The sequence below is a fragment of the Nicotiana tomentosiformis genome, chromosome 12 (genome assembly GCF_000390325.3).
Source record: "Nicotiana tomentosiformis chromosome 12, ASM39032v3, whole genome shotgun sequence".
Lineage (NCBI taxonomy): Eukaryota > Viridiplantae > Streptophyta > Magnoliopsida > Solanales > Solanaceae > Nicotiana > Nicotiana tomentosiformis.
Window position 1 is genome coordinate 12972046 of NC_090823.1, and position 15062 is coordinate 12987107.

General features: G+C 34.9%; 1 protein-coding gene and 1 pseudogene across 1 annotated transcript; both read right to left on the reverse strand.

The window, feature by feature from the left end:
- Positions 1–2932: 2932 nt before the first annotated feature.
- LOC138902249 (mitogen-activated protein kinase kinase kinase 20-like) lies at positions 2933–13338 on the reverse strand (annotated as a pseudogene).
- LOC104117051 (phosphoribulokinase, chloroplastic) lies at positions 3285–4964 on the reverse strand. Its single transcript, XM_009628032.4, has 3 exons — positions 4879–4964; positions 4523–4764; positions 3285–3742 (listed from the first exon to the last, which is right to left on the reverse strand). Exons 1-3 carry the CDS (start codon positions 4955–4957, stop codon positions 3494–3496), a joined length of 570 nt encoding a protein of 189 aa, XP_009626327.2. The 5' UTR covers positions 4958–4964; the 3' UTR covers positions 3285–3493.
- Positions 13339–15062: the final 1724 nt, after the last annotated feature.

Sequence of the window (15062 nt, forward strand, 5' to 3'; positions counted from 1 at the left end):
ATTGGAACTCCTGGGGCACTTCCAAAAGCAGTAGACTGTTTGAAGAAAGAGTTTGAAATGAAAGATCTTGGAAAGACAAAATTTTGTCTTGGCCTACAAATTGAGCATATGAAAGATGGAATTTTTGTCCATCAATCAACTTATACCAAAAAGATCCTAATGTGTTTTTATAAGGATAAAGCACATCCATTGAGTACCCCGATGGTTGTGAGATCACTTGATATAAATAAAGATCCATTTTGACCTCATGAAAATGATGGAGAGCTTCTTGGTGATGAAACTCCATATCTTAGTGCAATTGGGGCACTAATGTATCTTCCAAATAATATTCGACCAGATATAAATTTTACAGTAAGTTTATTAGCAAGATTTAGTTCATTTCCAACTACAAGACACTGGAATGGTGTTAAGCATGTTTTTAGATACCTCCGAGGGACTATTCATATGGGATTATTTTATTTTTATGAATCTGATTCACAGTTGATTGGTTATGCAGATGCATGCTATTTGTCTGACCCACATAAAGCTCGATCTCAAACAGGCTATCTATTTACTTGTGGGGGTACAACTATTCCATGGTGTTCAACAAAACAAACTTTAGCTGCTATATCTTCCAATCATGCAGCGATAATAGCTATTCATGAAGCTAGTCGAGAATGTGTATGGTTGAGATCAATGACCCAACATATTCAATAATTGTGTGGTCTTTCTTTAAAAACGAAGATTCCAACGATATTGTATGAAGACAATGTTGCTTGTATAGCTCAACTTAAAGGAGGATATATCAAAGGAGACAGAACAAAGCACATTTCACCAAAGTTCTTTTTCACACACGATCTTCAGCAAAATGGTGAGATAGATGTTCAACAAATCCGTTCAAGTGACAATCTAGCAGATTTATTCACTAAGGCATTGCCAACATCAACATTTGAGAAGCTAAGACATAAGATTGGAATGCGTCGTCTTCGAGATAGCAAATAAAGCTTTCATCAGGGGGAGTATAATACGCGCTGTACTCTTTTTCCCTTAACCAAGGTTTTGTCCCAATTGGGTTTTCCTGGTAAGGTTTTTAATGAGGCAACACTCAATGCGTATTACAAGATATGTGTACTTTTTTTCCCTTCACTAGGCTTTTTCCCACTGGGTTTTCCTAGTAAGGTTTTAATGAGGCACATTATCTATGGACATTCAAGGGGAGTGTTATGAATACATTGAATTTGTGAATGTCCAACAACTCATCCATGAACCATTTTAGATATACATGAATATGTTTATTACATTCATTTAATATCTTGTAACTCTCAAGTAAATTGTACACTATATATATGGTATTTCTAATTCTACAAAAAACATCAATAAGATAGACTTGAATACAACTTGATAGAAGAAAAATTTTATCTATATTTCTTGGCTTATATTACTATAATTTTATAATATTAATCGATAACTATACGATTCGTTTTCTTTAGTTTCACTTTTGTTATTGAGTTTATTGCACTGAGACACAAGTTGGAACTTTGTTAAAGCAATATGTATGATCTAATGTGTTTAAAAAGCCAGATCACAATTTGACGTGACTAGTATTCTTTTTTCTCCATTAGTGTTCCAAATAGACGAGGGTGATATAAATCTTATTGTACTGGATTGCATACAAACTATTGTCCTTTAATCACGTTTGTTGCTTTTCACAAATTGCAGAGTATTTCTTGCAAACAAGTATAGTTCTTTCAGCTTTTGTCGATATCCTGGAAGAAGAAAGAATTGGAAAGACAATTGTAAATCTTTGATGATTTGGTGGAGATTCGTCTTCTAATGCTATTTATTAGAAACATATGAATGAAAGAAGAAATGGACTTTCCTTATGTCGAGTGTCCTCTACACGTTTCACTGTATTGATGGGAAGATACATCTTTTTCCATTGGATGTATATTCTATAAATTAGCATCTTCAATCACAGCTATTCTTTGATATCGAATAGGCTCCACCAACAGCTTTTGTGGTTACAAGATTCTTAGCAAACTCTAGCCTTCAATAGAGCATACTATAATCAGGTTATTCTTATCCAATTTAACCCCTGATAATTATTGAGGTACTTGAAAACTCTAATGATGATAATTCAGGTAAGTTGGCCGATTTATTTGATCAACTAATGTAGAAGCATACTTTCAGTCCTTATGGATTTGTAGGAGTATTTTTTTGGTCTCTCTTTAATTTCCTTTTTGTTGTTAGATACGTTGGACGACTTTTTGTAAAAGGAAGGACATGATCTTACTGTTACTACTTCTTATTGGACTTATTAATATCTCTGTTACATTTTCTTGATGATGATTTCAATACTTGAATACTTCATTTAGATAACCATTTTTGTAAAAAGAAGAAACATCTCAACTTGTAGTCTTAAAATCGAAAATCTAAAATATCCAAACGATTAGTCCAAAACCAAACTTAAAAAACCCGATCAAATCCGACATTATTTGGATTATGTTATTTTGTGGCTTGAATTATTTTCTTGTATTTTTAGAAAACTCATAATCCTTATAGGTTTAGGAAAACCCATTATCCTAAGAGATTTGGGAAAGAAAAACCTATAGTGCTTGTCAAATTGGGAAACCTAACATAACTCTGCATACATTAAAACATAATGTAGTCACTGTTTAAAGAGCCTCTCTTTCTAGTTAACTGATTGATTCTATATATCATGATCTAAGAAAGAAGAATACAATATATATATAAATCTGCAAGATATGTTGAAATAAAAATGTACTCACTGTTAGCAAAAATTTCATGCAAAAAGCTTCCTTTTTGTACAGATTGTTCAATATTACAGAAAATATAAACACAAAATTATTTTTGTTTAATACAAGGGGCTGCACCTGATCTCTCTTTTCTTCACTGGTTGCCTACGTACCCCAACTAATCTCCTATGGGGATCAAGCCCGAACGTAGTTCTTTACATTAGTATAATTCTTTACATTTGTATAATCATTCTAATCAAAATTGATAATTAGCATCCTTCTAGTAGCTTTCTTCTTTTGTTGGATCTGCAATTCAACAGCTTCATTGGTTTCAGCTTTGTACTACTGCAAAAATCATCAATTAATGGATCATTTTCTCCTGCAATTTCTGTAAACAAAAGCGGGTTGAGTTCCTTTATCCTTGTCTGCTCACGAACAACAACATTATCATCAGATGAAAGAAATGGATGCTTTAATAGCATATGATCAGCAGTCCATCGCGATCAAGTGACTTACTTATGCTTCATTACAGCTTCATTACATTTCTCCTTTTGCTTATCTATTGTACAGTATCTCAACATAGTTCCAACTAGAAACAAATACATAATGTCCCATTTTCTCATTCATAAGAAATCATCTAACCATGAAAAATGAAAACATGAAAGATGGGAAAAGTAGTTGAAGTAAAGTTTTGGGAAGAACCAAGGGATAAATTGATGATATTTTGATGCCTAGTTGTGAATACTTGTCGACGAATTTTAGGCCTTTGCAGCTACTGGTGCTGCAGCTTTGCTAGCAACGATTTGCTCGTAAAGGTCTCTGATCTTTAATCCGACGATTGTCTGGAAAAAACCTGTTCCATTGTTGCTGCCAGGGAAATCAGCATGTTTCAACATTTGTTGAGTAACTTCACCATAGAATTTGGTGGAGAGACTGCTCAAATGGCTTTCGACATAGATGAGTTCATCTAGTCTGTCAAATTGGCCATCCATTTCCAAGACAGATACCTATTTAACAGCGAAAAACAGACAGTGAGAACATGTACTGAGTAATGAAACAGACAATTTTCAGGTTTACAGAAAGGTAACATTCTAGTTGTCTTTGAAGAACCATATTATATGATTGAGGGGTGACAAAAAACAAGCCTTGAGTCATTGTCTAATTTCACATATGATGGCTGAATTTTACCTACTGTAATAATAAAAGTCACAATTTTTTTGTTATATTAAAGTAACTAAATTTTACTCACTAACCCGAACTTTCACCTAATTGGTGAGGGTTCGATTCATATAAAGTCATCTTGATGAGGTTTTACCGTTATAGTGGGTAAATTTATTGTTATAGTTATAGTAGGTAACATTAAGTTACTTTAATGTGAAAATAATAGTTGTGATTTTATTATTACAACGAGTAAAGTTTAGCGACCTTAATAATATAGTAAAAACGTTTAGTTACTTTAATGTGACAAGAAAATTTAATGACTTTATTGTTATAGTGAATAAATTCAGTGACTATACATGAAACTAACCCCTTTTGATGATCTAGACATATTAAATGAATCACTAATCTTTCAAGCAAAACCTTGCTGCATTTTTTTGTCTTCTTGATATTATACATTATAATCAAGCATTAGGAGGTATATTGCTCGAATCCTTCAAAAATGTCACCCACCCGTGTCGAGTCAAATTCTCCAATAATGCATCATATTTGGAGGACTCAACACACAACTGACAACAATTTTCGAGGATCCGAGCAAACACAAAAGGGAGCTAGATAGAGCAACATACCTCATTGCCAAAGTAGGTATCAGGACCATAGGAAAACTTGATGCCAGGGTAAGAACAAGTCAATTTCCTACCACATGGAATCCATGAAATAGTAGAGCGTTCATCAAATAAATAAACTGGATTATAATACTTCACTCCTTTCATTATCAGTCTAACTCTCAAAACTTTGCCTTCATTATCATCAGGAATTAACTGAGTTAGGAGAACTTCAATAACTGCATCTGCATATTGTTTTTGTGGATCTGCACAAAAATATAACAAAAAAATTAATTACCCTTTAATTTCACTAATCTTATTAATCTTCATTTGCCAAAACAGATAAATTAAATTCAATTTAAAGGGAAATTAGTATATACCAATGTAAGCATCAAAATCTGGCTTCCTTGCTTCAATACTAGCCTTAATGCTTTCAAGACTGTGTCCTCTCTCAGCCATATCCCTCTGCATTAGTTTTCAAGAAACAATTAGATCAAAAGGGAATTGTACATGTGTATTTGGTATGACAAGATCGAGTCATTTTTCATGGAAAATATTTTCCTCGAAAATCTTTAATAATAACAATAATAATAATAATAACAACAACAACAACAAATCAGAGATTTTATGACACCTTTTTGTATTAAAAATTGATAATAATATATCTAAGTATCAATAAGAACGAGTGATATGAAGTTAAAAGTTAAAATAGTCGTACAAAAAATGACTAACATCCGTAAGTTGGGGAAGTTATTTCCCCCATTTGATGGAAAATATTTTTTTGTAACTCAACACCCAAAAATGATTTTTTTCTACGTCATACATCTTTTTTCCTCTATTTGTTTATTTTTTATAACATGTATTTTTGTTGACACCTTCCCTCTACAAGCATTGTTAATTAATCCACTTATCGGATGCCCGCCCTTTAGCTTTCCTCTTCTTTTAGTCGAGCATGCCCGCCCTTTAGCCAACATTGTGTTTAATTTTACATATATACAAAGGAGGCTTGTTATGTTATCTGTTCTTACTCTAATATATATATATATATGATTCCAAGAAATAAAAGAATATAACATAACTCTGCATACATTAAAACAGAATGTAGCTAGTCATTGTTTAAAGAGCCTCTCTTTCTAGTTAACAGATTGATTCTATATATCATGATCTAACAAAGAAGAATACAACATATATATAAATCTGCAAGATATGTTGAAATAAAAATGTACTCACTGTTAGCAAAAATCTGCCTTTTTATACAGATTGTTCAATACTACAGAAAATATAAACACAAAATTGTTTTTGTTTAATACAAGGGGCTGCACCTGATTTCTCGTTTTCTCACAGGTTGCCTACGTACCCCGGGCTAAGCTCCTATGGGGATCAAGCCCTAACGTAGTTCTTTACATTACTATAATTCTTTACATTTGTATACTCATTCTAATCAAAACTGATAATCAGCATCCTTCTAACTAGTAGCTTTCTTCTTTTGTCGGATCTGCAATTCAACAACTTCATTGGTTTTAGCTTATCCATCTCCGTTACAGAAATCGACAATCAAAGGATCACTTTCACCGGCACAGATGTCGAATAAACAAAAACGGGTTGAGTTCCTTTTTCCTTGTCTGCTCACAAACAACAACATTATCATTAGATGAAAGAAATGGATGCTTTCATAGCATATCAGCAGTCCATCGCGATCTCGGCTCCTTAACAAGACACTTTTTCAGAAAATCTTCATCCTCTTTTGACAGTCTTTTGTTCTGCAAATCCGGTGATCCCATTCCAATTTTGCACAATAGATAAATAACGTTGTTAGCTTCACTGCAATCCCATACTATCTTCCCTGTAACCATCTCAAAGACAGTGCATCCGAAAGCCCAAATATCAGCTTCAGGTCCGTATTCGTTATCAAGAACTGATTCTGGCGCCATGTACATAGGTGTTCCTTTGAGTCCGTGCTTTCTTTTCTGACTCTTTACTCCTCCAACCTTCTTCGCGAACCCGAAATCAGCAATTTTGGCAACTTTATCAGTACCAACAAGAAGAATGTTATCTGGTTTAATGTCACGGTGAACAAAACCTCTTCCATGAATATGACTAAGCCCCAATAAAATCGATTTCGCGTACTGTTTTACCTCAAAATCTTGCAACCCGTGCCTTGAATTTTGACCAATCCGATCAGCTAAACTTCCAGCAGACGTACGGAAGATTGATAAGTCTAAGTAAATAATTCGTGAAATTAGTATTCTTTGTTCTAGCTCTCCTAGGAATATTCTACCTTGCCAAAAAGAAAAAAGACACTATAAACAAAAAATATTGCTAGGGTATACTATAAACTATGCATTTTGTTATAGTATTTTTTATGAAATAGTTATATATTTATTTATTCAATTCAATAAAATTTTATTTTAAATAGATCATGTATTTGTTATGTGTGCTTTGCATATATAGTAGATGATTTAGTGTAAATAATTGAGCTTATACAAGGAAGATTAAATCATCGGTTCTTATTAGTCATAAAGTTTAATGTCACAATTTATTGACAAAGTTGCACAAACCGTCGGAATGGCATTGTAGCACAAGATTAAATATAATTTATCTTGATTATGAGAATGATTTAATTCCAACTTCTTGTACTTATACTCTAAATCTTGATATAATTATTATTAGTTGTGCATGTTATTTATTGTTTTGATTTATTAAAAGCAAGATTCTTTAACAAGCCTAATAATAGCCACAATTTCAAAAGTAATCGAAATTTAGCCACTTTTCATGTAAAGATAATATACTGGAACTCCAGTATATTATACTGGAGGTCCAGCATAAGTATACCCTAACTCTAGTATATTTATACTGGAGTTCCAGTATAATATACTGGACTTCCAGCATAATATACTGGAGTTCCAGTATAATATAACAATCCAGCATAATATGCTAAAAGTTTATACATAGTTGCTCCAATCTCCAGTATATCATACTGGAACTTTCCGCGTATTGGAGTTCCAGCATACAATGATGGAAGTTCATACACAGGTACATCGATCTCCAGTATATTATGCTGGAACTTTCCGTGTTACAGCAAAATAGTGACTAATTTTCAATGACTTTGCAAACGCTGGCTATTTTTGAATGACCAGTCCAAAAACTGGCTAACCCGTGCTATTTTTACTAGCAATATACTTACATTGACAAAATAATAATTAGTTGATAGAATCCATATCTCGACTTTGAGATTGATAATATACCTTTTTGAAAGCTTATAAAGTTTTATGGATAAACCCGCCCAGTGAAATTTGTATCCAGGGCATAAAATAGGCTAATCAAATGTCTAAAGGTAGTAATCGATATATAAATTAAATTGTCAGTAATTTAAATTGATTGATTAATATCTGAATCTTAACACGAGGAGTTAAATGAGATTTTATGAAACAATTTTGAAATTAAACTAAGGAGTACAATTACGAATTTTTAGTGAAATAATTCACAATTTACTACGGTTGAAGTTAATTTCAAATTTTCGAAATTAATTCCATAATAGGGAGCCTTGTTAATTAAATTCTATGGTCCCTACTGTTTTGACCTTGTGCGTGTATATATACATGGGTTTTTCTGCCGCAGGGATAGCCGAATTTTTGGTGCTTTTTTTCCTCAAATTTTGCTCATACTAAATTTATTCTTTCCAGATACTATTTGAGTAAACAGTAGAAGACTACGAGACGTTAGGAGATTGTGATCGTGTTGGTCATGGCATTTTGATTAAGTTGTTCTGGAATTGGAGGCTAACGTAAAAGACGTACTTAGTTCACGCTTCAAGAGGTAACTCGTGTAAACTCCATATGTGCTAATTGTTCAATTTACACGTGAACTTTCTAACGGGATCAAGCCAAAACGTAGTTCTTTACATTTGTATAATTCCAATCAAAATTGATAATCAGCATCCTTCCGGTAACTTTCTTCTTTTGTTGGATCTGCAATTCAACAACTTCATTGGTTTTAGCTTATCCATCTCCGTACTATTGCGAAAATCATCAATCAATCGATCACTTCCTCTAGCAATTTCTATAAACAAAAGTGGGTTGAGTTCCTTTTTTCTTGTCTGCTCAGATGAAAGGAAAGGATGCTTCAATAGCATATCAGCAGTCCATAGCGATCTCGGCTCCTTAACAAGACACTTTTTTAAAAACTCTTCAACTTCTTTTGACAAACCTTTGTTCTTCAAATCCGGTGATCCCATTCCAATTTTGCACAATAGATAAACAACGTCGTCAGCTTCACTTCAATCCGACATTGTCTTCCCTGTAACCATCTAAAGCCAGTGCACCCAAAAGCCCAAATATCGGCTTCAGGTCCGTACTCGTTATGAAGAACTGATTATGGTGCTATGTACATAGGTGTTCCCTTGAGTCCGCTCTTTATTTTCTGACTCCTCACTCCAACCTTCTTCGTGAACCCAAAATCAACAATTTTGGCAACTTCGCGAATGTTATCCCATTTAATATCAAGGTGAACGAAACCTCTCCCGTGAATATCACCAAGCCCCAAGAGAATCGATTTCACGTACTGCCTTACCTCAAAATCATGCAACCCTTTACCTGAATTTGATTGTCATTTTGTGCGGAAGAAGCTTGAGATGGTTTGATTTCTCTTCATTTCATCTCCTCTTCATCTCAACTGGCCGATATTTTCACTAAATCCTTGTCTGGTGTTCCACACAATCTTGTTGGAAGTTCTCTTACCCCAAAGCTTGAGGGGGTGTTAGCATAGATGGCACAATTGATAGACGTGCTGAAGTCCCAACATAGTAGCAATCCCAATATGTAAAGGCCCACTGTTTATTTGGTTGTATTCTTTTTGTATAAGGACCGGGTATTACACTTGTACAGATACCTTTTTAATAATGAATGAAGCTCATATTTCTTTTCAGATATTTCTCTCTCGAACATTCTAGGGTTCGTCTAACAGAAATCCTTCAATTTCTCTCTTTTCATTTGCAAATCTCACATGGTATCAGAGCGAATGTTGTTGGTTCACTACAAGAAAATAAGGCTATGACGACATTTTAAAAATGTCACCATAGATCACATAAATGTCACAAAATGCTTAACTGACATTTATTTTACACTTAAAACAAATATCGGAAATTTCGATGTCGGGAATTTTTCGACATTTAAATTAGTGTCGTAAACTAATTAGTGACATTTGTTTTACGACATGTTGTCAAATGTCAATGAGATGTACTCTCGACTCATCTTGCTTGCGACATAAAATAGAAATGTCGGAAAATATGTCTCGTCAATAGTTTTTCTGTTTTTGGTTTCTATATTAAAATAATATAATGAATTTTAAAATTTTTCATGATGAAATAATCATTTGATATTTCAGAACACCATACACCACAAAAATGAAACAAATAGCCACTTCTGCATACTCTTTTTGTAATGAACTACAAACTGTAATTATCAAAATATTGTAAGCAACATAGTAATACATAATTGTTCTCAAACAAATGTAATTGTTTTTGGGATATTGTCGTCGCCTTGCGGAAGGCCGCTCTATCGTTTCAAGTTAAGTATCAATAATACCTAAGGTTTTGAAATATGGCATTTATTGTTACGACGATTCGTGCGTTGTTATCGCACAGTATTTATGTAATGGTAGAATGCCTGTCTATGTGTCTGGGCAGTAAAACGACAAGAAAGAAGGTTTTCTCAGTACATGATTCAGAGGTTCCGTGTTTTAATGCTAGCGGAGAAAAGGCAATCGGACTATGAATGTTTAGGTTTGGGGTTGATGGAGTAACGAGCTTGATATTTTCGAGTATGGTAGAGTTCTCAATTTTGATGTGGTGTCATCGCCTTGTAACAGATGGAACTAGCTAGTGGGTGTTATTAGTAGGGGTTTTATTTTGGGGGTTTGACTAAGCTCCGTAATTTGATGCAATTTATAGAGGTTCGACTAACCTCCTTAGTATAACTGCCACAAATTAAACCTTTTTTTGTAGTGGTTTCGGAAATTGGAATAGCTCCATTACGTCATTTATGACTTGTGTGCAAAATTTGAAGTCATTCCGGATTGATTTGATACGTTTCAGCGCAAATATATAGAAGTTGGAAGATTTGAAAACTCATAATTCGATTCGAGGCGCAATTCGTTATTTCGGCATTTTTTTATGTGATTTGAAGCCTCGACTAAGTTTGTATCACGTTTTGGGACATGTTGGTATGATTTGACGGGGTCCCAAGGGACTTGGGTGTATTTTTGGATCATTGGTTGAGAGACTAGTAAAGTTAAGAAATTTGAGAGTTTGACCATGGTCAATATCGGGTTAAGATGACCTTTTTCAGTATTTGGAGTGCGCAAGAAGGTCCGTAGCATGTTTTATGATTGAAATTCATATATGATTTGTGTCCGGGAGATTCCGGATGAGTTTCGAGGTGGTTTCGGATCATTTCGATGAAGTTTGCGTTTATTGATTTATGGTGAGGTACTGTTCATTCGCAATTGCGAACGCTTTATCGCAATTGCGATGATTTTGGATTTTAGTGAAGTTCACAATTGCGAACAATTTATCGATTTTATTGAAGTTCGCAATTGCGAGCACTCTTCATTCGCAAAAGCGAATTTTTGTTCGCAAATGCGAACTTGGGCAGAAACTTAAGGATTGAAAATCTGTCATTTCTTCATTTTCGATTGGGATTTTTGGAGCTCCGTTTTTGGGCGATTTTAAGGATTTCTTCATGACCTCGACCGGGGTAAGTGTTCTATACCAGAAAGTGATTATATGTAACGACCCAACCTGTCGTTTCGACTTTAAGAACCCCGTTCCCTTAAATAAAACTCCCTGAATCTCTAAAATAAGTTAAGATCGTCTATAGTCTAGGCGAATAATAATCAGCAATAGGGGACAAGATCTATTTCTAAACTTAGTTTCAAGTATTTTTTATCTTGCTCGTGCCGTGTTGGAGAATATTACTCAAAACCAAATCTTCCATAATAACCGACTTTCCGTCATAACACTGGAACAACATCGAAAGGGGTTCTTGATTGATCGGCTAGCTAGAAGCCTTCCTTGAAACAGATCGTTACCCAAGTTGTGTATCCAGTAGCACAATCTAGGTCACTGATCTATAAATCCAAACTTGTTGAACCTGTAACTCGTTAAAACATAAACAAACAAAAAGATAAATAATACCCACCTCTTGTGAAAAAAGATAGCTAACAAGTTGATAATAATCCTAAAATTCAGAATACCTTGTTATGTCCTTCCCCAATTTCATATTTTTTTGGCTTTTGCAAATGGAAATCTGGATGTTTTCAAGGAATCCCAAATCAATCGTGAGAAAGGATTGAGGAAAGGTGAGAGGCGGTTAGGGTTTTGAAAGAAAAGAATTAGAGTGAGGCCTTTATTAAGAGTTCCTAATTTGTTTTTCAGTAATAGTCTTAAAATTTTCTTAATATCCATCTATCACATTTAAGTTACAAATGCGGTAAATTTTTCATTTTTAGTTCTAAATGTCACTGAATTGTACTTTATTGTGATTTAAGATCAAAATCAAAATTATTATTTTTGTTATCATTTTTTTACACAATTCTATCGTTATTGTTATGTCAATATTTTAAACAAGCTTTTTATCGACATTTACTATCACTAATTAAATATAAAAAATGACTTTTTTTCTTGTACAAAGTACGATTTAACAATTAAAAAATATAGTAAAATTTTCAATATTAGATGTTGTATACGGTCGAAATCGGGCATGTCAGATATCTTAGGCACGAGGAGCTGCCCCGAGGGTAAGCTCGCAATAAACCAGGCTCGAGCTCAATGGCAAAGTACGGATCACGAAGATCGAAGTGCTCGCTGAAGATTGAGACCGAGCATAATCGACTTCGAGTAAGGCATAATAACGGAATGATGAGATATTAGCAACCGACCGAAGATCTCGGAATAAATCCCGGAACAAATCAAATCAAGCGGTTATTGACGCCAATCATATGATTTGTTTTCGTTATTATATTTGTACCTTATTTAGGATTCCTCTACTATATAAAGAGGGACCACATTTATTTATAAGGGGCATTGATTCACTGATAAAGATATATAAAAATACTACTCTCTATTTTACTTACTATCCATTACTGTTCATCATTGTTTATCCTCTATTCTTTACTGTTCTTCTTACCCAACCTCGAGACCATCTTGAATTGAGGTCGAAAGCATTGCTAGAACACTGGTTTAATTTATTTTACTATTCAGATTATCTATTCAATTCCTTGTTTGTCAATTGGTATTGGATTAAATCACGTATCCTTAAAACCACTAAATAAGTTTAATTGTTAATCGGAGCGGGTGGTCGATAGTGAACCGACGAGACTCGGTCTTGTTTAAAAAGTAGCGGAGGAGGATCACGATCCCCCACAATGATGGATGGATTTGCCAGAGGCACACATCATACCTCTTGCAAAAGTCTAGAATGATCGGGTCCATCAGGCCTAGTATGAAGGGATAAGTATAAACACTTAAGTACCCCTCCACGTGGGTAGTAACGGCTTCCTCGGGCCCAAATACTACTACGTTCTTGCCTTCCCAATTGCAGTCCTTACGAACTATGAGAAGAATATCTTCAGTCACAGAACATATGTACCTCGAGACTCCTTCACCTTGGTCCTGTTTGCATGAACGCTTTCAAGGGAGGCTCGGCAGCGGGTTCATTAGCAACCACAACAAGGGAAGCCATATCGAGGGCGACCACTTCAGAGCCAACCGCTTCAGGACCAACGGGCGGTTGAGAAGATGAAGAGGCAACTTTTTGAGGAAAGGTTTTCGATGGTTTGGCCATTGTCATCTGGGGGAGTGTTTGAAAATTTGAATAAAGAATGCAAAATTTCGGAAAAATGGGTTTTGAAGATGAAGAACACAATATGAAGATTTGAAGAAAATTTGGGGGAAAATCTGGAGATTACTATAGAAATTGAAGAACAAGGACGAAGATATGAAGGTTTGAAGAAGGTTTGATGATGACTGGAAAGCTCGAAGGTAGTACTTTAGTCAAAAAGTAGAAAAAGAACAAAGGAAGGAAGCTTTTATAGGGAAACAACTGACGCTGCGCATTCGAGGCAACCTGCCGATGAGTGACACGTGTCCGAAATCAGAACGATGCGACTGACGGGACGGTTCAGCTCCCTCGTCGTAACGTACGAAGGAAGGAACTGGAGTCATCTGTCGTTTTCCATCGTTTTGGCAAGCCTACTCTCTAAGAAACAAGGGGATTATTTGTATACGGGTAAAACCGAGTCCAATGAGCACCCCAGTTTCCCAGTAAGGCAAACGGAGCAGGAACATGATCGTAAGGAATCGGAGTCAGAGCGAGGAGCCCCTCATATCGGAGCTCGAGCAAAACACCTGCCCTCGGGAGCATCGGGACCACATCCTCCGGGTCCGGTTCGAGCCTCAAGACTTTGGAGAGAAATACCAAATATCTGCACCTGACTAACAAAGGTCTGTGATGTTCGTGACCAACTGGATATCACGGAGTGTACCTCAGCCCGTATCGGTAGAAAATCAGTGATTAGCAAAACGGAAGATTTTTACCTTTCGTAGAATTGTACGTAGGGTAAAACTCACCTACTATATAAAGGGAAAAGCTTATTATTCATAGAATACATTGTAACATGCATACCAAGGCAATTTACTCCTATTCTCTATGTTTCTAAAAGTTATTCAAAGTTCTTATTTTTGTTCATAAGTTCCTCATAAGTGCAAGCTCAGAACCGAAGGCAGGTTCCTCGTTGAGCCATTAACAGAGATCGGGATCACTCTTATCATTGGTTTGACCATTTATTACGTCTTTCATTTTCTTAATCTAATGTTATTAATCACTTGAATTGAATTAATTCACATATTCATAAAACCTCATATAAATTCAATTGTTATCCGTTTTTAAGGGTAAACAATATCAATGTAAGTGAGCGATAAAACTTGAGCTCCTAAACAGGATAAAGGATAACAGTTAAGTTTCAATTGCTAGCGTTAAACATTGAGCAAATCTTAATCCCAAAGCGCATTTAGCTAGAAGTAGTGCGATACCAAATATTAAAATAGCGATTAGGTAATGTGACTCATAAAGCGCAATCAAAAAATGCCACTCATTAATAATCACGATATATCGCAATTCGGGTACTATAAATGCAATTTCCAATTGAGACTTATATGCCGCAATCTCCTAATGCGACTTATAGGTCGCAATTGAGAATTGCAACTTATAATCCTAGCGACTTAGGAAGGTATTAACCAACCAACTGTCAGGACATACATTGGACATTCATAAACCTAAGAATTTAGTAACAACAAAAGAAGAAGAAGAAGAAGAAGAAGAAGAAGAAGAAGAAGAAGAAGAAGAAGAAGAAGAAGAAGAAGAAGAAGAAAAACAAAAAGAGATCATGTAGAAGAAGCTGATTAATGCAAATCTATTTTTTTTTCCAAAAAAAAAAAAAAAGCCAGTCTGGTGCACAAGGTATTCTATGTTCACGCAGGGTTCGGGAAAAGGTCGTACTCAAAGGGATA

What these genes read in the sequence shown, in the direction of transcription:
- LOC104117051 (XM_009628032.4), bottom strand. Translation starts at nt 4,957, where the DNA reads ATGGCTGAGAGAGGACACAGTCTTGAAAGCATTAAGGCTAGTATTGAA. An exon ending in AGATTTTGATGCTTACATTG is followed by an intron (nt 4,765 to 4,878) that starts GTATATACTAAT and finishes ATTTTTGTGCAG; the next exon opens with ATCCACAAAAACAATATGCA. An exon ending in ATACCTACTTTGGCAATGAG is followed by an intron (nt 3,743 to 4,522) that starts GTATGTTGCTCT and finishes GCTGTTAAATAG; the next exon opens with GTATCTGTCTTGGAAATGGA.